This window comes from Leucoraja erinacea, chromosome 7 (genome assembly GCF_028641065.1).
Source record: "Leucoraja erinacea ecotype New England chromosome 7, Leri_hhj_1, whole genome shotgun sequence".
NCBI classification, from domain to species: domain Eukaryota; kingdom Metazoa; phylum Chordata; class Chondrichthyes; order Rajiformes; family Rajidae; genus Leucoraja; species Leucoraja erinaceus.
Window position 1 is genome coordinate 30,247,554 of NC_073383.1, and position 23,566 is coordinate 30,271,119.

A 23,566-nucleotide genomic window follows, 5' to 3' on the forward strand; every position below is an offset into this window, starting at 1 on the left:
TGGCGGTGCAGGCTCGAAGGGCCGAATGGCCTACTCCTGCACCTATTTTCTATGTTACTATATACAAGATTCCAGATGATTATGTGAAGGACTTTGCAAGATCAAGTAATTCTCTAATGTCTGGATTTTGTGACTCAGTTGACGTCATATGATTTTAACATGATGATTTTGATGCAATTGAATGGCTTAGGGAGCAATTAAGAAGGCAACCGCAGAAGAACACAAAGTGCTGGAGTAACTCAGCAGGTCAAGCAGTCTAAAGAAAGGTCTCGACCTGAAACATCACCTACCCTTGTTCCCGGTGAGCACTGCGGTCGGGAGTGTTCCCGGCACGTGGGACCAAGCCCTCTAGTAGGCTAGCTTACCCACCATGGAGGTAGACGGGACCCGCGAGCAACCGCTGAGAGCGAGGGGGGCTGAAGAGCGAGGAAGGTAGTTGGAGAGTGGGCCGTCGGAGAGTGAGGAAGGTTGTCGGTGAGCGTGGGGACCATCAGAAGGCGGTCAGAGAGTGAGGAGGGCCATTGGAGAGCAAGGAGGGGAGCCGAGAATGAAGGGGAACCCAACGGGAGGTTACTGGCATGTGCAGAGGCAGGCTGTAGAGAGGAATGTTCGGAATGTTGTAATTTTGTCTGCGCCAAAACGTGGTGACACTTGTGTCCTACCGAGGTGAGATCTGCAACACGATTTTACCATGCTATATGCAAAACAAAGCATTTCACTATACCTAGGTACATGTGACAATAAATGTATCATTGAATTAGAGATGCTGCCTGACCTGCTGAGTTATTCCAGCACTGTGTCTTTTTGTGTATTAACCATCATTTGCAGTTCTTTGTTACTATAAGAAGTCAACACCATTGCTATGAATTTAGAGTCACACATAGCCCAGATTAAACTGTAAATGTCCTCCTCTTAGAAACTTCAGTGAATAAAGTGATAAGCCCAATATCTTTATAATATATTTATAGTATTAAACATAAAACACTGCAATGTTTATAACAATAATTTTAATCAGTGGTCAAAATGGGTAAAAAATAAAAATTCATTGAAATGACTAAACTTAAATAGCAGAATCTTATACACAGCAAATATCCATAATGAATCACACCTGTTTTTGTTCTTAATACTTTCCATAAATATGCAAGACAAAATGAAGGATCTTGCTGAGTTACGTAGATAATACAATCGGTTAACTAATTTTTGAAACAAGTCTTTTTGCCAGTTTTAAAAGCTAACTTTTGGTATGTTTTCGTAAAATAGGTTGAATATGTAAAACGTTTTAACATATAAAAAATTATTCCAGCTATTAACCACTGGCGACATGGCTCTGTTTCATTATGTATACACTTTTATTTAATATCCTGTCTGATTAATCGGCTACGCTTCATATTCCCTTTCTTCATTTTCTACCAATGCGCTGTTATCCGTAACTTGATCTGCTGTGTTGTTCTGGATAGAACTAAATCCATTTGCAGTGAGATATTTTCTTTTATATGCATACCACGAAACCATTGAAATTATCACCAAAATCACAGATAATGTGACAACTAATATTGTTGGCAAGAAATTTTTGCTACCTGCAAGAAAGAAAGAAAGTGATGTATATTACAGAGATCTTGTCTAAAATAAAGCAATCAATTATTAATCTTCAATTCTGAAGAAGGGTCTCAGCCCGAAACGTTGCCTATTTCCGCTCCATAGATGCTGCCTCATCCGCTGAGTTTTTCCAGCATTTTTGTCTACCTTCGATTTTCCAGCAGATCTGCAGTTCCTTCTCAAACATTCAATTATTATGGTCTTTCTGATAAAAGATTGTGTTATTGTTAACAGGTCATTGCTAAGGAAAAGGTAATTAAGGAATATTGGACAAACACACTTAAAAGGAGATGGGTTACCTTAACAGTGAAATTCTCAGAATATCATACAGCCAAGAAGTGAATTTGTCTACTGATATTTCTATTTCTACATGTCATCTGAAGTAATGAAAAGTCATGCATTGTTTAAGATTACATGGATATGCTGCTTTAAGAAAAAGGGCAGCCTTTGCAATGTGTAAGCAACCATGTTCTGAAAAGGATAAATCTTAGAAGTAAACCAATGAAGTGCTCTTCATATTAACTGCTGATACATTCTCCAGACTGATATGACATGGTCTTGCTGTACATGCTTGGTTTTAATCAGGGGCAGAAATACTGAGAAGTTAATTCATTATTATGACTAATGGCACAACATGGTGGAGTAATTCAGGAGGTGCAGCATCTCTGGAAAACATGGATGGATGATATTTTGGGCAGAGACCCTTCTTCAGACTGATTTTAGAGGGGAGGGGGGTACAGAAGAAAGCTGGAAACGGGGAGAGGTTTTTTTCCAGGTGCTCCGGTTGCCTCCCACGCTCCAAAGACGCTCAAGTTTGTTGGTTAATTGGCTTCGGTAAAATTGTAAATTGTCGCTAGTGTGTAGGATAGTACGAGTGTCCAGGATGATTGCTGGTCAGCGTGGACTCCGTGGGCCGAAGAGCCGGTTTCTACGCTGTATCTCTAAAGTCTAAACTCTCAGACACTGGAATTAAGGAAACGCAGAAGCTATGGAATTTCACTTTAGCAGGTTGTAACTTGTTCTGAGAGAATCTTAACTTCTTTAAATACATGTTTTGGTCTTGTTTTATACTTTTCTTGTTACATATAACTTACGAGGAGTGGAGACTAGTATTTTAGTGAACAAAAAGCTCACAGGACACTGATAAGATGGCCAATCGATGATACACATTTTTGAGACTTTGTTTAAATAAAAGTCGAAAAATTGATCCCATTAGTTTTGCTTTGTGATCAAAATGTGCATAAAAGCAGTTTTATCATTAATGATTAATTCTGTGTGAAATAGTGCCCATTGGCCTGATCACATTTGAGCAGTTGCGTAAGTTTACTGACTCTGTTTATGTAGTACTGGCTGAAAGTGGAGTTTTTAGGACATTGTGAAACCTTTTGCTCGTCACTCGCTGATAATCTGGGAGAACATTGCACAAGGGGCGAAAATGAATCAGTAATTAATAGGCCTGCACTATGACATCAATGTCTTGCACACAACATCTGTCAGGCTCAGATTTCAATGGAAAATGATTCAGCAGTGTTTCTTTCACTGTTTGCAGTCTCTATACGCATATTAATTCTAAACTGCATGCAGTAATCCCTGACCCTGTGATCCCACTGCACCTTGCAGTGCCAATTGTGACAAGAACATTCAATGGGGCCAGACCATTGCATGGGAAGATACTCAGACAAACTCAGGCCAAAATTGAGTGGTCGTGGAGAGGATGTTTCCAGTAGTGGAAGAGTCTAGGACCAGAGGGCACGTCCTCAGAATAAAAGGATGTACTTGTAGAATGGAGCCGAGGAGGAATTTCTTTAGCCATTGGGTGGTGAATCTGTGAAATTCATTACCACAGACGGCTGTGCAGGCCATATCAATGGGTATTTTTAAAGATGAGATTGATGGGTTCTTGATTAGTAAGGGTGTCAAATGTTACAGGGAGAAGAGAGGAGAATGGGGTTGAGAGGGAAAAATAAATCAGCTGTGATTGAATGGAGGAGCAGTCTCAATGAGTCGAATGACCTAATTTGCTCCTATGTCTTTTGATCTAAACAGAAGATCACCTCCTACTCACAGGCAGCCTTTCTGTGCAGTTGTACAGTGGCTGCCACAGGGAGGCATCTTCAGGTGCCAGTGCTCTTTTCACGAGTGGCAATTATTCAGCAGCTGTGAGTTCTTTATACATCTCCTGATGGGAATCATACAGGTTCCACTTACAACCACAATTTCTAAATGTGGAATGCAATCATGAAACTTTTAATGGACTTTTGCCCACATTCAGCATTTTTTTTTAAATACAAGATCACTGTGAGCACAAATACTAGAAACAATCATATGGTTAATGCAAGGAGAAAGTGAGATCCAATTTCTGTGCAATGTTTCCTTGAGATCTCATTTGCTGGGATTGCATGCAAAGATGTGTTTTTGTTGCACAATAACTGACAGAGACTGATTAATATGGTAAAGTAACCATTTCACTTTCAACCAATCGTGCAATTGCCAAGAATCTCATAGGTGAACTGGACATTTATCAGAATGTATTATTTATATTTTATTTATATATTAGGATTCACTGTTTATTTGCCCCAGTGTCTTTTTACAATACTGGAGAGATTTTGAGGAAAATGATTACTATTCAGTTTTTTACACCAGTACACTGTTCCTAACAAAAATCTACACATCATGTGAAACCTTATAAATCTACCCATCATGTGAAACCTTATAAATAAATTAGATAACTTCAAGACCAAAAGTCAAAAACATTTTTCATGACCGACAAATTTTCATCGTTTTACCACCATTTTGGACACCAAAAATGTGACATAAAAATTCTGCCACATTTACTCATGAATATTTAATTCATAAATTAACTTCATATGGCCCCTCATACATATACATTTTGATAATGATCTAGGGAAATATCTTATCAATACTAGGAGAAAAATACAGTAACATACAGATAATACAGTACAGTAAAGATTCCGTAACGGTCGTTGTGCTTGGTGTCCATTGTCACAACGATTGTTATCGGGGTCGGTCGGTACGTCCGTAAGTTAAACTATGGAGGCGCCAAACCTCAAATGCTTTTCACAAACCCAACGAGGTAACCTTGGCAGTAGCGATTTTTGGGCGAGTTAATTATTTTTTCTTATTTTCACATTTAATATATCAAAAACATTGTGGTGTCAAAAACTCAATGACCGATAACGATATATTTTCCGACTTTTTAAAATCAATTAAAAATAAGTTGGACATAAATTGGTCATCAAAACTAAGAAACTGAGCCAATCTTCCCATCAGAACTGCCCCCTCCATCGACTCCTTTAAGTCAAGACTTAAAAACGTATCTATACTCCCAAGCCTTTCCTGACGTCCACTGAGCGAGGGCTATATGTATATATGTATGTAGTTTATTTGTTTATACTATTTTTATAACACTTTGGCCAATGAGAGTTGTTTTTTAAATGTGCTATATAAATAAATGTGACTTGACTTGACTTGAATCTTCAATTTGGCAACACACTGTCTCGTTTACCTTTCGTACGGACCAAGTCGCTAACTTCATTCCTTCGTGTCAACTTCGGGAAGCTCCACAACAACCGTTACGGAGACATTTTACTTACTAAAAAATCAGCGCAAATCAAACGTTCTGACGAATCATCGGCCATCGATATAGCTCAAATCCATAAGGTAATGTACCGTTTAGATCACATTGGTGAAAATGTTTGGTTTTCGCTAATAATGTAACGTTAATTTTCTGGGACACCACACCTTTTAGGGTCCACCGCAACGTACGTTTGTGTGTATGGTGTGTAACGCGCGTTGCGGTGTCCACTCAGATGGATGCTGTATTCTACTACATGATCAGGTGAATGAAGTGGAAACGGTGTTTGCAATTTCATTATTCCATGTGGTATTCATAAACACAGAAAGGAATAAGAAATACGTGCACTTACTGTGCCGACCAGATCACTGGTGGACACCACGCGACAACCGTTACACGAAATGTATTTGTGTATTCCGATGCCATTTTCAGAAACTTGCCATCAATATGCTATCTTTTCTTATATTTTTTGTTGATACTATGTTAGTCATGAACCCAATAAAGTGCTTGTCAACTTTTTTGAAGGAATTTGAAATTTGACCACCTTTGCCACATTTTTGTGTGCAGTATTGTAAAAAGACACCTCACGAAGGGTCCCGACCCAAAACATCATCTATCTATTTTCTCCAAAGATGCTGCCGGACCCCGCTGGGTTACTCCACTATTTTGTGTCTTTATTTGGTATTAAACAGCATCTGCAGTTCTTTTTTATTACATTTGTTATCTTCATTTTTAATTTCTTGTACTTAAAGTATAATTTCACTGCTTCCATTGGTGGTCAAAACTTCCGGAATATTTGTACATTTCATTGAGCTATACAAACATTTATTTGTCGCCAACGTGCCCGCTTTAAACTGGGCCTTGTTGTTCCAGTATATTGCCAGTATTTTAATATTAATAGATAAAAAATAAACACTTTGCTTTCGAAGCATAATGTAAAGTAAGCATTTTCCAATTTGAAAAGATTTAAAGTTGTTAGGATATGTACTTACGCCATGCGCATTTTTCCCCATCAGGTACAGCTACTAGAAAAGAAAAGAAAAGTTGTGTTTACATCTAGTATTATATATAGAATGCAACATAGATAATACATTTTACACTACAAGGTGAACAAGGGAATGGTAGCTTGTTAACACATTATGATTAGTAGTGCAGACCAAAGTACATCGATGATCATTTAAAGCTTTTGACCAAAGCTCTTAAGCCACTGAGTCCACACTGACCAGTGATCATCCCGTACACTAGCATTTACCTACACACCAGGGGCAATTTACAGTACAAACATGTACATCTTTGGAGTGTGGGAGGAAACCCACGTGGTCACAGGGAGAACGTATAAACTCAGTACAGACAGCACCCGTAGTCAAAATCAAACCCAGGTCTTTGGAGCTGTAAAGCAGCAACTCTGCCGCTGTGCCACCCAAATATTATGATATAAATATATCCTTTCTTCTTTTATCAGCATTCTTAAATTCTCAGATCAACGAAAATAAATCATTTAATTCAACAATGGAATGTGTAACTTTTTTCAGGAGAAAACTTTTGACATTTAAATAGCCACAAAAGACATACAAGATGGATGAAGGAACAGAAATCATTGTTCATGATTTGCACCTTATTTTTGATTTGATTCACTTAGGGCGGCAGAGTGGTACAGCTGATGGAACTGCTGCAGCACCAGTGACCAGGGTTTGATCCGGACCTCATCTACTGTCTGTGTGGAATTTGCACGTTCTTCCTGTGATAGCATGAGTTACCTCCGGATGCTCCAGTTTCCTCCCACACCTCACAGGCGTGTAGATTTATAGCTGTATATTGCCCCAAGTGTACAGGAAGTGGATGAAAAACCGGGATAACATAGAACTAAACGGGTGTAAACGGGTGATCGATGGTCAGCATGGAGTCGGTGGGTCGAAGGGCCTGTTTCCATGCTGCATCTGAAAAAAACTTTAAAAATGCACAAGTTTGCATTATTCGAGTTTGAGTTTAGTTTATTGACACGTGTACCGAGGTACAGTGAAAAGCTTTTGTTGCATGCTAACCAAGCTGCGGAAAGACAATACATGACTATAATTGAGCCATCCACATTGTACAGATACATTATAAAGGGAATAACGAGAATAACGTTTAGTGCAACATAAAGCCAGTAAAGTTCAATCAAAGATGGTCCAAGGGTCTCCAATCAGGTAGATATTAGTTCAGGACTTCTCTCTATTGTTGGTAGGATGGTTCAGTTGCCTGATAACAGCTGCGAAGAAACTGTCCCTGAATCTGGAGTTGTGCATTTTCACATTTCTGTACCTTTTTCCCCGATGGGAAGGGGAGAAGAGATAGTGACCAGGGTGTGACTTGTCCATGATTATTCATTCCTTGGAATCCAGATTTCATTCTGGCACATCAATGATACATTCCTTCCGGTTTGCAAATTCTTCCTTGGGTTAGGTGGCCAGAACTGCTCACAGTGCACAGGTTACTGTGGTGGAAGCAGGATTTGGGTAGCAATAGCAAAACACCTACCCACTGTGTACATACAAAGGCCAATGTGGCATCAGCCCTTTTAATTTATTTTTACAGTTGTTCACAACGATATATTAATACCAATATCTGTTTGACTTCAACTGTTTCCAACTTTTCACCATTTAGAAATATCTATTGTAAACTGAAAACTATTTAGAATCTTAGCATCATACAGCAAGGAATCAGGGCCTTTGGCCCAACTTGATCATGGTCCCATCTGATGGCTAGTTTTCACGGGGCGACTTGACGCACGATGTAGCCAGAGTGGAGTGGTCGTGGTCTAGCACGATATCACACGATATAACGGGGGTAGAGTAAAGAGTTCCCACGGTTCTCGGCAATTCTGTCATTTGTGCGAGTGACTTGTCCGTCTCCCGATCTTTCCCGTTAATCATGAATGAACATCGTGGGCTGGAGAAACTCAGCTGGTGCAGCGGGGCCGAAACGTTGTCTATTTCCTTCGTTCCATAGATGCTGCTGCACCCGCGGAGTTTCTCCAGCATTCGCGTGTGTGGGTGGGAGTTGGGGGGGGGGGGGAAGAGAGACATAAGGCAGCCTGAAGAATGGGTCGCCTGTCCATTTCCCTCCGTAAATGCTGCCTGGCCCGCGGAGTTCCTCCATTCATGCCTGTGTGAGAGGGAGGGAGGGAGAGAGAGAGAGAGAGAGAGAGAGAGAGGCACACACAAGGTGGATGCGAAATCTCACCTGCCTGTTTCAGTGACAGACACCCACCGCCAGTAAATGAAGACACCCCCATCTGTCTCCCCCTCCTCTCCCTTGACTCCCCCACCTTTCCCTCCCAACTCCAGTCCTGTCCCGACCCCCTGGGAAACTGAAGGTTTCCCACTGTAATTAAAGAGTTCCCACGGTAGACTGTAAAACTGGGACCCTGGTTCTGGACTCCCCCAACATCAGGAACATTCTTCCTCCATCTAGCCTGTCCAATCCCGTAGATACGATTAGACAGGTATCTAGTTATTTAATTCAATTAATGATTTCTATCGCCCAGCCTCTCATCTTTCAATCGGGTTCGGCCAGGAAGGAACTGCAGATGCTGGATTAAAACGAAGATAGACACAACATGTAGCTCAGCGGGACAAGCAGCATATCAGAAGGATCTCGACCCGAAATGTCACCCATTCCTTCTCCCCAAAGATGCTGCCTGCCGTCGAACTCATTCTCTTTAAACCGGCATCTGCTTTTCCTTCCGACACATACACAAGAAATAAGCAACTTTTCGGGCCGAAACGTTGCCTATTTCCTTCGTTCCATAGATGCTGCTGCACCCGCTGAGTTTCTCCAGCATTTGTGTGTGTGGGTGAGAGTTGGGGGGTAGAGAGATAAGGCAGCCTGAGGAAAGGCTCGCCTGTCAATTTCCCTCCGTAGATGCTGCCTGGCCCGCGGAGTTCCTCCAGTTAGAAACTGCTTTCAGACAAAAAGAGACACACTGACATTAATGAAATGCTTGTTAGCTAGTTTTATTAGATTTGTATGTAAATAGCAAACTGGCTGGATTCACTCTATCCAACTTCCGGGTTCACCGTTCGCAGGAGTTCCCACGGTAACCGCAAGAGTTACTACGGATATCGCACTGGCCACTACGTGCATATAATGTTGCAATGCCCAACCACAAGTGTACAAGTCACTCTTGGACAAATTCAAACATGTTTGAATTTTCTCCCGAGTACCCAAGTTACACGATTACCTGCCGTTAGCGCCACGGTGGTCCACGAATGCCGTATTGTTACCGCACGAGGTTCCCACGATGTTAAACTCTGGTTACCTCTTGCGTCAAGTCGCCCCATGAAAAGGGGGTTTAAGCCTGGGGTTGCCTGGGTTTTCTCTTGTATATTTATTCTATTCTGATCTCCTTGTATTTAAATGCCTTTTTCTACCTTGTTTATTTTGTGATATTGGCCAGCTTATAAAAAAAAAAGGCTTTATAGTCCATTTAATTATTTTATAAATATTGTGAATGGTTATAATCAAGTACATATATTTGAAGAGTGTTTTTATTCCTATTGTCTTTTGTCATTCCACATCCGAGTTAATAACTTGCCTTCAATTCCATGAGTTTTAACCAAAAGCATTATACCAAAGCAAGATACAAGAAACTGCAGATTCTGGAATCTTGAGCAAAATACAAAGTGCTGGAGGAACTCAGGGGGTCAGGAGGGAGTGAACAGATGAAGTTTGGGGTCAGGACCCTTCTTCAGACAATGGAGTGGGGGGAGAGCTTTTAAAGAGAGGTGGGGGTGAGACAAAGCCTGGCAAGTGATAGGTGGATACAATCAGGGGGGGGTTGATTGGCAGATGTTGGAGTAAAGCCCCTGTCCCGCTTACATGTCGTTGGCATGCTAATTACGCGACCTCGTCAGGAGCGCGTGACGTCATTTGAAGATGGACACAAAAAGCTGTAGTAATTCAGCGGGACCGGCAGCATCTCTGGAGAGAAGGAATTGGTGATGTTTCAGGTCTTGACCCGAAACGTCATCCATTCCTTCTCTCCAGAGATGCTGCCGGTCCCGCTGAGTTACTCCTACTTTTTGTGTCTATCTTCAATTTTCTTGCCGCCGCTCTTTTTTAAAATTTTTTTTAAAATTATTATTATGAAACTACTTTTATTCAAAAAATAAAAATAAACAGAGTATTAACACAATCAAAGACTGCCTATGTTGACAGTCTACAAACAAACGACCATCAAATTAATATAACGTCAACTTTATCAACAAAACACTCGACCTCCAACGGCGACCAGCATTCACGGAGGCCTCCAAAGTCCCCACGGACACCGCATGTTCCCTCTCCAGGGACAGGCGGACACGGACGTAGACCCGGAAAAAGCTCAAGCAATTTAAACAAAATTATCAAATTAAAATATTAACATTTTTATCTATAATATATTCAACCTCCTGGGGTGACCAGCGTTCACAGAAGTCCTCCACAGTCCCCATGGACACCGCATGTTCCATTTCTAGGAACACGCGAGATCGGACGAAACACCGGAAAAGGGGCACGCAGGCGACCGCTGTGCGGCCATCGACTGCCCGCTGCCTGGACCCACGAATGGCCATCTTGGCCAGGCCCAGGAGCAGACCGACAGGGAGACCCCCTCCTCCCTCCCATCCACCCCCCCTCTGTACCGGGTGCCCATAAATTAATAGCGTTGGACTAAAATTTGGCCGTCAGTTACGCGGCAGGCCGGTGGCGCGCAAAGATTTCGTTCGCTACAAAATTTCGGAGCGCCGCGCGATACAGCGCACAACTCCATACCCCTCCGCGCTTCTCAGTGGGACCGGCCCCGCACGGCCACACAATGCCCGTGCACCTCAACGCGATGGCGAGGTCGCATAATTTGCGTGCCAAGGACACGTAAGTGGGACAGGGCCTTTAGTGACAATGGCTAGAGGTGAAAAGGTGACAAAACGGTGCCTAAAGAGGAGAGGGTGAGTGAGATGTAAACGGGAGGGAGGGTTGTGGGTGAAAGAGGACAGGGGAGAGGAGAAAGAGGAGAGATAAAATGGGAGATGAGTGTATGAAGGAGGTAAAGGTATAGGGTAACTGGGTGAAAGGGTGGTTTTGACATGGATAGAGAACTGGTTGGCAGACAGGAAGCAAAGAGTCCTTTTCAGAATGGCAGGCAGTGACTAGTGGGGTGCTGCAAAGGCTCAGTGCTGGGACCCCAGTTATTTACAATATATTAACGATTTAGACAAGGGAATTAAATGTAACATCTCCAAGTTTGCGGATAACACTGGGTGGCAGTGTGAGCTGCGAGGAGGATGCTATGAGGCTGCAGGGTGACTTGAGTAGGTTGGGTGAGTGGGCAGATGCATGGCAGATGCAGTATAATGTGGATAAATGTGAGGTTATCCACTTTGGTGGTAAGAATGGGAAGGCAGATTATTATGTGAATGAGGTCAGGTTAGGATAAGGGGAAGTACAACGAGACCTGGGTGGCCTAGTACATCAGTCACTGAAAGTAAGCATGCAGGTACAACAGGCAGTGAAGAAAGCTAATGGCATGTTGGCCTTCGTAACAAGAGGCGTTGAGTATAGGAGCAAAGAGGTCCTTCTGCAGTTGTACAGGGCCCTAGTGAGACCACACCTGGAGTATTGTGTGCAGTTTTGGCCTCCTAATTTGAGGAAGGACATTCTTGCTCTTGAGGGAGTGCAGCGTAGGTTCACGAGGTTAATTCCTGGGATGGCGGGACTGTCATATGATGAAAGAATGGAGCGTCTGGGCTTGTATTCATTGGAATTTAGAAGGATGAGAGGGCATCTTATAGAAACATATAACATTCTTACGGGATTAGACAGGTTAGATGCAGGAAAAATGTTCCCCATGTTGGGGGAGTCCAGAACCAGAGGTCACAGTTTAAGAATAAGGGGTAGGCCATTTAGGACTGAGACGAGGAAAATCGTTTTCACCCAGAGAGTTGTGAATCTGTGGAATTCTCTGCCACAGAAGGCAATGGAGGCCAATTCACTGGATGTTTTCAAGAGAGAGTTTGATTTAGCTCTTAGGGCTAGCGGAATCAAGGGATATGGGGAAAAAGCAGGAACGTGATACTGATTTTGGATGATCAGCCATGATCATATTGAATGGCAGTGCTGGCTCGAAGGGCCGAATGGCCTACTACTGCATCTATTTTCTATGTTTCTATGCGAGATGGTGGGAGAAATGGGAATACAGGGGGTAGGGATGGGAGACATGGGGAAAAAAGCGGGGTGGTGGTATTACTCGAAGTTGGAGCATCCAACGTTCATATCGTTGTTGTAAGCATTTTATCAAATGCTTTCTTTATAATTCTGGAACATGCCTATCTCTTCAAAAAAATGCAATCACATTCATCAGGGACTCGTGCTTGGGCCTCAGCTGTTCACGATCTCGATCAATCATCTGGATGAGGGGCCCCAAGTGTAATATATCCAGGTTTGCTGAATATACAAAGCTGTAGGCAGTCATATTTGCGAGGAGCTTCCAAAATAGTCTTCTGGGGGGCAGAGAATAGTTCCTACATGGTAAATGAACAATAATGTGTAAAAATTGGAAATTCGCCACCGGTGGATGAAAGCAGATCATTTTTCAAACAGTAAAAGATTGAAAGATGTTAGTGTCCCTGAACAGAAATCACTGAATGTTAATGTGCTGGAATGGCAAGCAATTAAGATGATAAGTTGCGGGTATGTTGATATTTGGTGCCAAAAAATGTCAGTACAAGAGCAACGGCATCTCATTGAGATTTATATAGAAACTTGGAAAATTGTATATAGATCTTGTCTCGCAACCTAAAGGATAGAAACTTGAAATAGAATTAATGCAACAAAGATTCACCAGATAGATCCATGGGATTAAGCACAAGGGGCTGAGGGGACAGGAAAGATAAGCTCTCATATGGAGGAGTGATTAAATAGACTGGAGCAAGACTCTGGAGGTTAGAAGAACAAGAAGCAATCCTATTGAAGCACAAAATCCTTACAGGGCCTGACACTGTTGATACAGGATTGATGAAACCCTGCTGAAGTGTCTAAAACTAGGGATCACGGTCACAAAAAATAATTTGGCCTTTCAGGAGAGATGAGAGGAAATCGTGAAAGATGTGAATTGTTTGGAACTCTATATTGAGACCGTTGTGGAGGCTCATTCACTGAGTGTATTCAAAAGTGACATTGGTAGATTTTTGGGGTTTGTGAAAAAGATATGGAATTAGGAAAGTGACAGAGATAAAATATCCGTCAGAATGACACAGGGGACTGATGACCAATTCCTAACATCATACAGGATCTACTCTGGAAATCAATGCTCGTTCTTGCTGATCATGTGACCATTTTAAACATGTTAATTACTCTATTCTCATCTTTGAACTCCGTAAAATTAATTATTGTGAACATCTCACACAAGATATTGAAAGCTTTGTCAAACCCTACATATTTCTATTTAAAGGAAGGACAAGAAAACATTGAAAACTTAAAGTTGAGGCATTCATTGAGTTCTCTTGGTTTGGGAAATGGTCATTCAAATGAAAGATTGGAATAAGAAACTTTGCTACCAGATGCCATGGTTTCTAATAACAAAGTTACTTGTGCAAGTCTTCCATCTAAATGGAAGTTTCCTAAACCATACAAACCGCCCCGAGATCAGGATTAAACCTGAATCCCTGGCATTGTGAGGCAGGGGCTCCACCAGTTGTGCCACTGTGCTGCCCTAATATTCTTGCTGTGATAGCTTAAATGTTCAATCTTTTGTTGAATTAGCTGATTCCGGGTTTATATGAAGTTTGATCTTTTTTTTGTACCATTCCCAATATTTTCTATCTTTATATCTCCACGGCAAATGTCCGCTAACCACTTCCGCTGTTATTGCCCCTTCAGCTCCCTCTTGTCTTTACCTTTGTTTTTCTTTATCTTCTGGACTCTAAAGTAAGATAACTGTGCCTCGCGGTCACCCCGACTGGCACAGTTATTTACAGCTCAAAAACGGGCCGATTGAGAGGAAAAAAAACGATGAACACATTGTGAATTTGTTTTATGGGAACCTTGTTAAACCTGGCCAATTTACCATTAAAAAAAAAGGAAAATAGCAAGTCATTCAATTTTCCAGTTCATTATTATGACGTTAAAAGTTACCACAGTAGAAAAATTTTGAGGTCAAATGGGAAACGTTTTTGAGGATCTATGAAAATCCATATGACATTTTGTGAAATATAGGGTGATACGAAACACTCTTCATAGATTCAGGTCACGTGGACCCTTTTTCAGACTCTGAAGAAGGGTCATGATCCGAAACATTGTCTGTCCATTCCTCCACAGATAGAAACATAGAAATTAGGTGCAAGAGTAGGCCATTCGGCCCTTCGAGCCTGCACCGCCATTCAATATGATCATGCCTGACCAGCCTAATTCCTCAAGCACTTTGTGTTTTGCTCAAGATTCCAGCATCGGAATCAGTAACAAACTGGTAACAGTGCAAAGACAAGAATGTAATATTCAGTGGAGCAGAAATGAGCAATATTTCACCCAACAATGAAAGGTTATCAATGCCTCTACTTCCTTAGAATATTGAGGAGATTTGGTATATCAACAAATACTTTCTTGAACTTCTACAGGTGTAAGGTAGACAGCATAACTGGTTGCATCATGGCTTAGCTCAGCAACTCAACTGCCCAGGAACAAAGGACATTATGAAAAATGGTGGACATTGCCCAGTCCATCACGTGTACTGACCTCCCCAGCATCAAAGGAATTTATAAGTGGCGCTGCCTCAAAAAGGCAGCCAGCGTCATCAGGGACTCACACCACCCTGGCCACACTCTCATTTTAGTTCTGCCATCAGGAAGAAGGTGCAAGAGCCTGAGAACCGTGACCTCCAGGTTCAGGAACTTCTTTCCAACAATCATCAGGCTATTGAACACGGGAAACACAAACTAAACTTCAAACGACAAACTCTTGGTTGCACCAAAGACTTTGGGCTTTAGCTTTGTTTTTGCACTAATATCACAGTATTTTTTTTTTATTAATCGCACATTTTTTTTGTTTGTTTTTAATTATGTTACCTATTGACTACTGTATTTACAGACTTGTTATGCTGATGCAAGCAAGAATTTCATTGGTCCGTTTTGGTACATATGACAATTAAACCCGCTTGACTGTTGAAAAGCAAATATAATGCATCATATTCCATAATCAATGCGATGATAGGAAATATGGTACAATGCAAAAAAAGTTTGAATCTTACTTACAAGTTGTTGTTTTACACATGACTGATCTTCCAAAGTCATCGTCACAATTAACAGTCCTCCACTGGCCTGACTTTGTGTCCATGACAGCACACATGTCAACATTCAATGTTCCCAAGGGCTTGCCAGGATTCCAATTGGAGTAATTTACCTCTGATTGATCCAGCCAAATAAGGATATTTCCTGAATAAAGATGAAAGTCAGTTTATGATGCACGGCAGGTATTAATTCATTAGAGACAATTTGTCTGGACAAATATTCTTGTTGTTTCACTGCATGCTCTTCTTATCAGGACCTGAATCCAACAATCTCTCCAAACTGTCCAAGACGGGGATGTGCACAACTTCAGTACCAAGCAGTATAATGAGAAGGACAGAGGAAGGGGTGAGATGGAAATGGAGGAAGTGATTTTGATAAAGATCAAAGAGAAAAATAATTGAATTTACATAACACCCATTATGACATTGAGGGCTTTACACCAATCAAGTACTTCCTATTTTTGTCAATTTTGTATCCATGGAAACCCAGCAATGAATTGTCAAGTAATCTACTTATACCATCTTGAGATTTAGGGGTTAAGAGTCTAATTTATTGTTCACAGCTGGATCTAATAATTGGTCAGTGTTGGATTAACGACTACTCTACTGAAGAGGACCTTCAGAATCATGGATGACTTACTTCCACTCCATTTGTATGGGTTCTGATGTGGTTGATGAGGAACCACACACTCTTGGGAGATAGAGGAGATGTCTATCATGGTGGAAGGGTTAGAAGTTGTTTTAGAAGTTGTGTCCCTTCCATTGAGTACCATTTTGCAGTGCTTTACTGAAGACTTTTTATGGAGCATCCGGAGGAAACCTTACGTGGTACAGTACAAACTCTGCACAGCATTGAACCCGGACTGGTGCGATAAGGCAGCAACCGTTGTTCGCCATTTGTTTCTGTGTACCAATTGATCAGGACCAACCTGAGTGTCCACACATTTCCAGGAGTCCATGTTGCATTTATCACACTGTACACGAGCAGTAGGTGCACAACCTTTTACACTACTTGTCGGGGACATTTTCGGATTTCCGAATGGAAGATTTTTTTACTGAAGCCAATCTGGAGCGGCTGCCTCCCTACAAACGGGGAATCTAAATACATCTAGTTTGGAGGGGATGTGGTGGTGGTGGGGTGGGTGTGGGAAGGAGGAAACTCCCCTACCTGGTCGGCACTCCCAACATCGCGAGAAACCTACGTGTAGTCCGACCCCGGGAACTCGAACGTACAAACTCTGTACAGACAGCATTGAACCCGGATGTCTGGTGCGATAAGGCAGCAACTTTATCCTTGTGCTACTGCGCCGCCCATTTGTTTCTGTGTACTCAATGTGAATCTCAGGACCAACCTGAATGCTCCTTTACCACATTTCCAGGAGTCAGTCAAAATGTTGCATTTATTCACAACCTGTTATTCTCCTCCCATGATAGAGCTGAGAATAGAAAGTCTGCTTTAGGAGTCTGGTAATGTGGCTTAAGGTGACTAATGTAGGCACTCCAGATATCAAATATTTTAGGAACAGCAGAAATCACTGCTGCACAGGAGGTAGTTGAGGCGGGTACAAAACATTGAGACAGGTACGTGGATAGATAGGTTTAGAGGGATATGGGCCAAACACAGGCAAGTGGGACTCGTGTAGATGGGGCATGTTGGTCGGCATGGACAAGTTGGGTTGAAGGGCCTGTTTCGAATGCTGTATGACTATGATTTGAATGGGGAAAAAGGACACAAAGGGCCATAAAGCCCCCTCCTGCCCCTCAATGACATGGCCTGAGACACACAGTGGGTGTGGTAGACTGTTAACTACACCTCGACTTGGCTTAGCAAGTTCACAGGGGAGGGAGAAATAGGTAAAACATGCATGTAGCTACTTTGACAGGTGTACAAGATCATGAGGGGCATGGATAAAGTGAACAGTTTCAATCTTTTTACCAGGGTGGAGGATTTTAAAAGTGGAAGGCATAGGCTCTAGGTGAGAGATTTAAGTGGACCTCAGGGACAACTTTTCCACTCAGAGGGTAGTCCGTATCTGAAATGAACTGCCAGAAGAAGCTGTAGGTTGATACATGGATACAATTATGACTTAAAAGACAATTGGACAGATATATTTATAGGAAGAGTTGAGAAGGCTGTGGATCAATTGCAGGCAAATGAGACTAGCCCAGTATGCCAACGTGGTCGGCACGGACAAGGTGGGCCGAAAGGCCTGCTTCCATGCCGTACAGCTCTATGATTGTCTGGTCCCTGTATGACAATAAATCTATGAAACATAAAAACACTCAGGAATAACCTATTTTGAGATATAATCTAGTATGCCTTATTATTCAGTAATTCATTATCAAGACATTTACCGGGCAAAACAAAATCTTTACAAAATACAAATGTATAAATACATTTTTTTGGAACCTATTGTAACAAATCAATTGATACTTACTATCTGTATCGAAAATCATGCCCAACCAAATACTGTCAGACTGCATACTCTTTTTCAATTGATCAGCAATGAATTGATTTTCCTTTTCACTAAGTATACTGACAACATTGGCACCTGGAACATAAATAGATGTCATTTATCAGAAATGAAAATAAAATAAATGACAATTAAAGTTGGAATCAATTACTTCAAAACAAAGCCTACACATGTTTGCTCTGAAACTGGGCTTAATATGCGGGTTAACTCCATTCCTTAAATCAGGGAACTTTTCTCACTTAATGCGTACTTGTATTAAATTGCCTGTCAAAAGTAGAAGGTTAAGTATGATTAAAGTATTGATTTGTCATTTTCCATACTTTCAGGATCACTTCAGATCAAAATGAATGGGCAGGAGCATGGCAGATGGAATATAATTTGGAAAAATATGAGCTCATCCACTTTTAAAATTACAGACTTTTATGAAAGAGTGAGAGATTATAATATGTTAATGTCCAGAGCAACCTCCATGTCTTTGTACACGTGCCGGTACAACAGGAATAAGGAAGGTAAATGGTACATTACTCTTCTTCTCTCAAATCTTCTTGAAATAAAATCAAAGATGTCCGACGGAAATTATGCAAGAGTCTGGTGTGACTTTTCATGGAAAGATTTTGTCCGATTTCCACTGTAAGTTGCATATATCTATGATAGAGACAATGTGACAAATGCTCACCAAATTCCTGAGACAAGGGGTTTATCCTGTTAAGAGAGATCATCCTGTTAAGAGAGATCTATACCACATTGCCTCAGAAAAGCAGCAAATCATTCAGCAGGACAAGCAGCAGAGTACATTTGATGGGCCGATTGGCCCAATTCTGCTCATGTAACTCACGACAAGTGGTGTTTCGGGTCAGGATCCTTCGTCTACTATTAAATCACTTATGATGTTGTTCTCTTAAATGCATAAGAAAATACAAGCTATTGTGTGCAAATGGTAACCAGATCTGAAGTGCGTTGCCTGAATTATAGTATTTTGTATGTTCATTGAACTAATAATATTTGAAAAAGGTTACCAATATCTTTGCAAGCTTCTTGTGCTGTTTCCATGGTGTAGCCTTTTCCAAGAGTTGGAATAAAAGTGTACCATTTGTTTTCAAATGGAGTCCAAGTGACATCACAACCTTTAGAGAAGAACAGAAAGATATGGAATGACTAGCATTCATAGTCCGAGATTTCCAACATTAAACTTCTCACAGTTAAAGTTACAGATAACTCACTATATTCAATAAGTTAGTTCTTTAAACGTCAGGGTTCATAAATGGCTTATGATTGTATGACACACTCATATCCTTCTGTGCACTCCGCCCACATGCACATCAGAGGTGAAGTAGGGAGACAATGATGAAATCACACATAGTTTGAACTGATTGACGAATTGAATTGATTGAAAGATACAGCATGGAAACAGGCCCCTTGGCCAACGTCGATCATCGATCACTTGTTCACATGTTATCTAGTTCTATGTTATCTCACTGTCTCATCCACTCCCTACACACTAGGGGCAATTTACAGAGGGCCAATCAACCCACAAAACCCACACATCTTTGGGATGTGGGAGGAAACCGGAGCACTTGGTTACAGGGAGAACGTGCAAACGCCACAAAAACAGCTCCTGGGTCTCTGATGCTGTGAGACAGCGGTTCTTTCACTGTGTCTACCTGTGTTCAGTAACTACATTCCAAACATATGTAACAGAAATGGGAAGGCAGCTCTACCATTTATCAACAAACTGTTTATTAGATGCACAAAATAAGGTTGGTTCAGTCAGTGAATGTCCCAGTTTTCTGAATGGCAGAGTAGGATTATAGATAGTAGATGTACAACTATTTACCCCTATTGAAGCCGTGCACCTAAACAGGTGAAAACTGGGACATTGCTGAGAGAATCCTAACCCATTCAATACTCTGCTCTTTTTCACCTACCCAGGCTTCAAGTGAATGTCAGGTCATTCTGCGGGAACCATTTTCCACAGCATTATTGCAGCAGAGTCGCTGCCTTACAGAGCCAGAGACCCGGGTTCAATCCCGACTTTGGGTGCTGTCTGTAAGGAGTTTTCTCCAGGTGCTCCGGCTTCCTCCCTCATTACAAAGACGTGCAGGTTTGTAGGTTAATTGGCTTCTGTATGTAGCCCCTAGTGTATAGGATAGAACTAATGTACGGGTGATCATTGGTCAGCGCGGACCTGGTGGGCTAAAGGACCTGTTTCCATGCTGTATCTTGATACTAAACTAATTAAATCTTCTCTTCAAGAAGATTTAAAAACCTTTAGGATTCTCAATAAATCTCAATAAAACTAGTTCATAATTTCAAATTCCTTATTGGGCATAAGGCAGGAATGTGTTATTGAGGTTTTATTGAGCTTAGCATACAGAACATTTATTCAAGTCCCACCACGGTGGCTGGAAAATGTAATTTAGTTAATTAAATAAGATTTTTGAATTACCAAGCCATATCATTAATGGTTATCATGTAACTACCAGATTGTTAAAAAAATCTAATTGTGATCTTCTATGGACAGTGTCATTGGTTGCAATAAGGACGTTGGTTATATATTTATTTATGTGTTATTGCATTAATTGGCCTGCAAAACTGCTGCAAGTAAGAATTTCATTGTTTCTTTGTCAATACATATCGGATGGAAGACGAGCGTCTACCAAAGCAAACCTTCTACTCCCAGCTTAAAGAAAGCAGACGTAAAAGAGGCAGATAAAAGAAGAGATTCATAGATGCCTTAAAAGCCAGCATGATGAAATGTGAAATCGATAATTGGGAAACCAATGCCAAGGACAGGAAACTCTGGCGAACCATCATCCAAGAAGGGACAGCGACCTTCGAAGCCAAGAGATGCACAGAATTAGAAGAAAAGAGAAGAAAACGGAAAGAGAGGCAGCAACAACCAAAGCTCGATCTGCCATCTGGAATTACCAGTCCTGAATGGCGAGGAACTTTCAAAGCCAGGATTGGACTCATAAGCCACCTGAGAGTCCATAAAAACAACAGAACATAGATCATCATCCTCGACCTCGAGGGATAGCCACGACGACGACATTGGAAAGTTAAACACTCTTGACTCGTGGCATCCAGAAAAAAAAGATTATCTGCTGATCTATCTACCCATCGTCAACATTCACTCCCTCCATCTTTGACCGCAGTATAAAGCATCAAAAAGATGCCTACAGTAATTTACTATAGTTTCAGTAATGGGACTTCTCACTTCACAACTTCAATTACTTAGGATCACATGGTTCCCATATACCTAGAATCTTTAGACTATTAAACATTAGAGATGCAGCGTGGAAAAAGGCCCCTTTGATCCAATGAATATGCACCAACCAACAATCACACGTATACCAGCACTATCCTACACACTAGGGAACATCTTTGCAATTTTTAACCAATGCCAATTAACCTAAAAACCTGTATGTCTGTGGAGTGTGGGAGGAAAACGTTGCACCCAGAGAAAACCCACACGGTCACATTAAGAATATACAGACAGCATCCATGGTCAGGATCGATCCCGGGTCTCTGGCGCTGTGAGGTGGCAACTCTACCTCTGCACCACTCTGCTTCTCAATCCTGTAGTTTCAATGTCCAACTCCCATCTGAAGATCACTGGTCAAAGGTGTCAAGGTAAAAAAAAAACCAAAGTGCTGGTTGTAACACAGCAGGTCCTGACCAGCATCCAATGGACAGACAATGTTTCAGGCTGGGGTCCTTTCTCGAGACCCTTTTTGCTCAAGATTCCAGCATCTGCAGCTTCTTGTGTCAGGATAAAAATTCAATGTCAGTTAACTGCACTAAATGCTTGGTGGAACCATTTTTTGGAAGCAAAAATGCCTCACTCACCAAAGCAGTAATATATTGTACATTTCATGCATATGAGATTCCTTCTGCCATCACAGTCCAGAGCCTAAAGGAAAGTGACTGTGATATCTCACAGAGGGCAAAGGTGGAATGACAGGCTTACGTAATACAACAAGTTTATTCGATTAAGGAAATCTGCTCACATACACATTGGCCTTGTCAAAATTCCAGTGTCACGATCAGACCAGTCACACAGACCAGACTCCCACCATAAACTCCATCTACACGTCACGCTGCCTCAGAAAAGCAAATAATATAATCTAAGAGTCTGAGGAAGGGTCTCGACCCGAAACGTCACCTATTCCTTCTCTCCAGAGATGCTGCTTGAGATCATGCTGAGTTACTCCAGCATTTTGGGTCTGTTTTCAACATAATCAAAGATTTGTCCCACCCCAGTCGTTCATTCTTCTCCCCGCTCTTGACGGTTAGAAGATACAGAAGCTTGAAAGCACGCACCACCAGATTAAGGAACAGCTTGTCAAACTTCTGAAATGTCCCTCCATAAACTAGGTTACTGTCCGATTCACCTCTACCCAATTGCTGACATTGGACTTTGTCTATGGAACTGCTGTGCTACAATGATCAGAACTATATTCTGCACTCTGTACCTTCCCCTTTGACCCTATCTATTGTACTTGTGATTGACTTCATGTATTTATGAATAGTGTTATCTGATCTGTTGCTAGTGTTGGGCGAAATTGCGAGTCGGCGCTTCTTTCTGCACTGTATCTCTAAAACGAAAACACCGGTCTCTGGTACTGTGACGGTGGCTCTACCAGGTATATAACTGTCTGGCATTGAAACACACCTTTGTTTGTCTCTCGGAGGTACACAAAAATGCTGGAGAAACTCAGCGGGTACAGCAGCATCTATGGAGCGAAGGAGATAGGTAACGTTTCGGGCCGAAACCCTTCTTCAGACTCTCTCTGGTAAACGTCTCTCTCTCTCCACAGATGATGCCTGACTTGTTCCTGGCAGAACTTTCTGTTCTAATTCCCCCCGTTAGAGGGCGACATTTGAAGGCTGCAACCTTCTGCTCTGCAAAATATAATGTTTGCTATTGTAAATGTAATGTTAACCGTGACGTTAATTGAAAAACACAAGTCCCTGCCTCGCAATCTCTGCTGTCGATTACCGGGCGGTGCGGGAGCAATTACCCCTCGCAGCCCACGACCGGTTCCTGCAACGTCTTTGCGAGCTCTGCAGAGGCTCGAAGGCTTTGTTTCACGTTAGGAATAAATAACAAAAAACACCGACGGAAAAATAAATGCATATAAAAGTGCAGAACTTTTTTTTACCCGGTATATCTGAGGTAGCCGAGGTAAAGAGGCAGAATGCATTCAGAGAGAAGGCGGTGAAAATCCGCAGTGTTTTACAATCCATAGTCCAGCCTCAATCTCCCCAAATGACTCACAAGATCACAAAGCTGCTCCACGAAACCATTACCAACCTCGTGAACATTTGAACTCCAGATGCGTCATGTTTGCGTTGTTGTGTAATATTTTGCAAAACGCATCTGCACAGGAAAAAAAAACGCAGTCTGGTTTTTCCCTATTGCGAAATAATTAAATACAGCACAGACATAATTTAAACAGATACTTTTGTTTAATTGAAAAATAAAACTAGCTCCCGTTAAAAAAAAATCTGCGGACAGTTTGATTTGTCCCTGACTGATGTGCTTGGAAGATTGCCAGATCATTTCCCAAGCGTTAGAAGGGAGTTAGGCTCAACGCAGGCACA

The 23,566-nt window shown here is 41.6% G+C and overlaps 1 protein-coding gene across 2 annotated transcripts; it reads right to left on the reverse strand.

Moving 5' to 3' along the window:
- Positions 1-992: 992 nt before the first annotated feature.
- Positions 993-23,315, reverse strand: LOC129698819 (CD302 antigen-like). 2 transcript variants are annotated; one of them, XM_055638123.1, is made up of 6 exons: positions 23,125-23,315; positions 18,976-19,083; positions 17,924-18,037; positions 15,451-15,630; positions 6,184-6,213; positions 993-1,577 (listed from the first exon to the last, which is right to left on the reverse strand). In XM_055638123.1, exons 1-6 carry the CDS (start codon positions 23,207-23,209, stop codon positions 1,378-1,380), a joined length of 717 nt encoding a protein of 238 aa, XP_055494098.1. In that variant the 5' UTR covers positions 23,210-23,315; the 3' UTR covers positions 993-1,377. The 2 variants fall into 2 exon arrangements, with proteins under 2 accessions (XP_055494098.1, XP_055494097.1); XM_055638122.1 differs by having other exon boundaries at positions 6,184-6,216; positions 23,125-23,312.
- Positions 23,316-23,566: the final 251 nt, after the last annotated feature.

Excerpts from the sequence above, each read along its gene's own strand:
- LOC129698819 (XM_055638122.1), bottom strand. The coding sequence starts at position 23,209 with ATGGATTGTAAAACACTGCGGATTTTCACCGCCTTCTCTCTGAATGCA. Across the intron at positions 19,084-23,124 it reads GGCTACCTCAGATATACCGG|GTTGTGATGTCACTTGGACT; the intron begins GTAAAAAAAAGT and ends TCTTCTCTAAAG. Across the intron at positions 6,217-15,450 it reads CATGTGTAAAACAACAACTT|TAGCTGTACCTGATGGGGAA; the intron begins GTAAGTAAGATT and ends TTTCTTTTCTAG.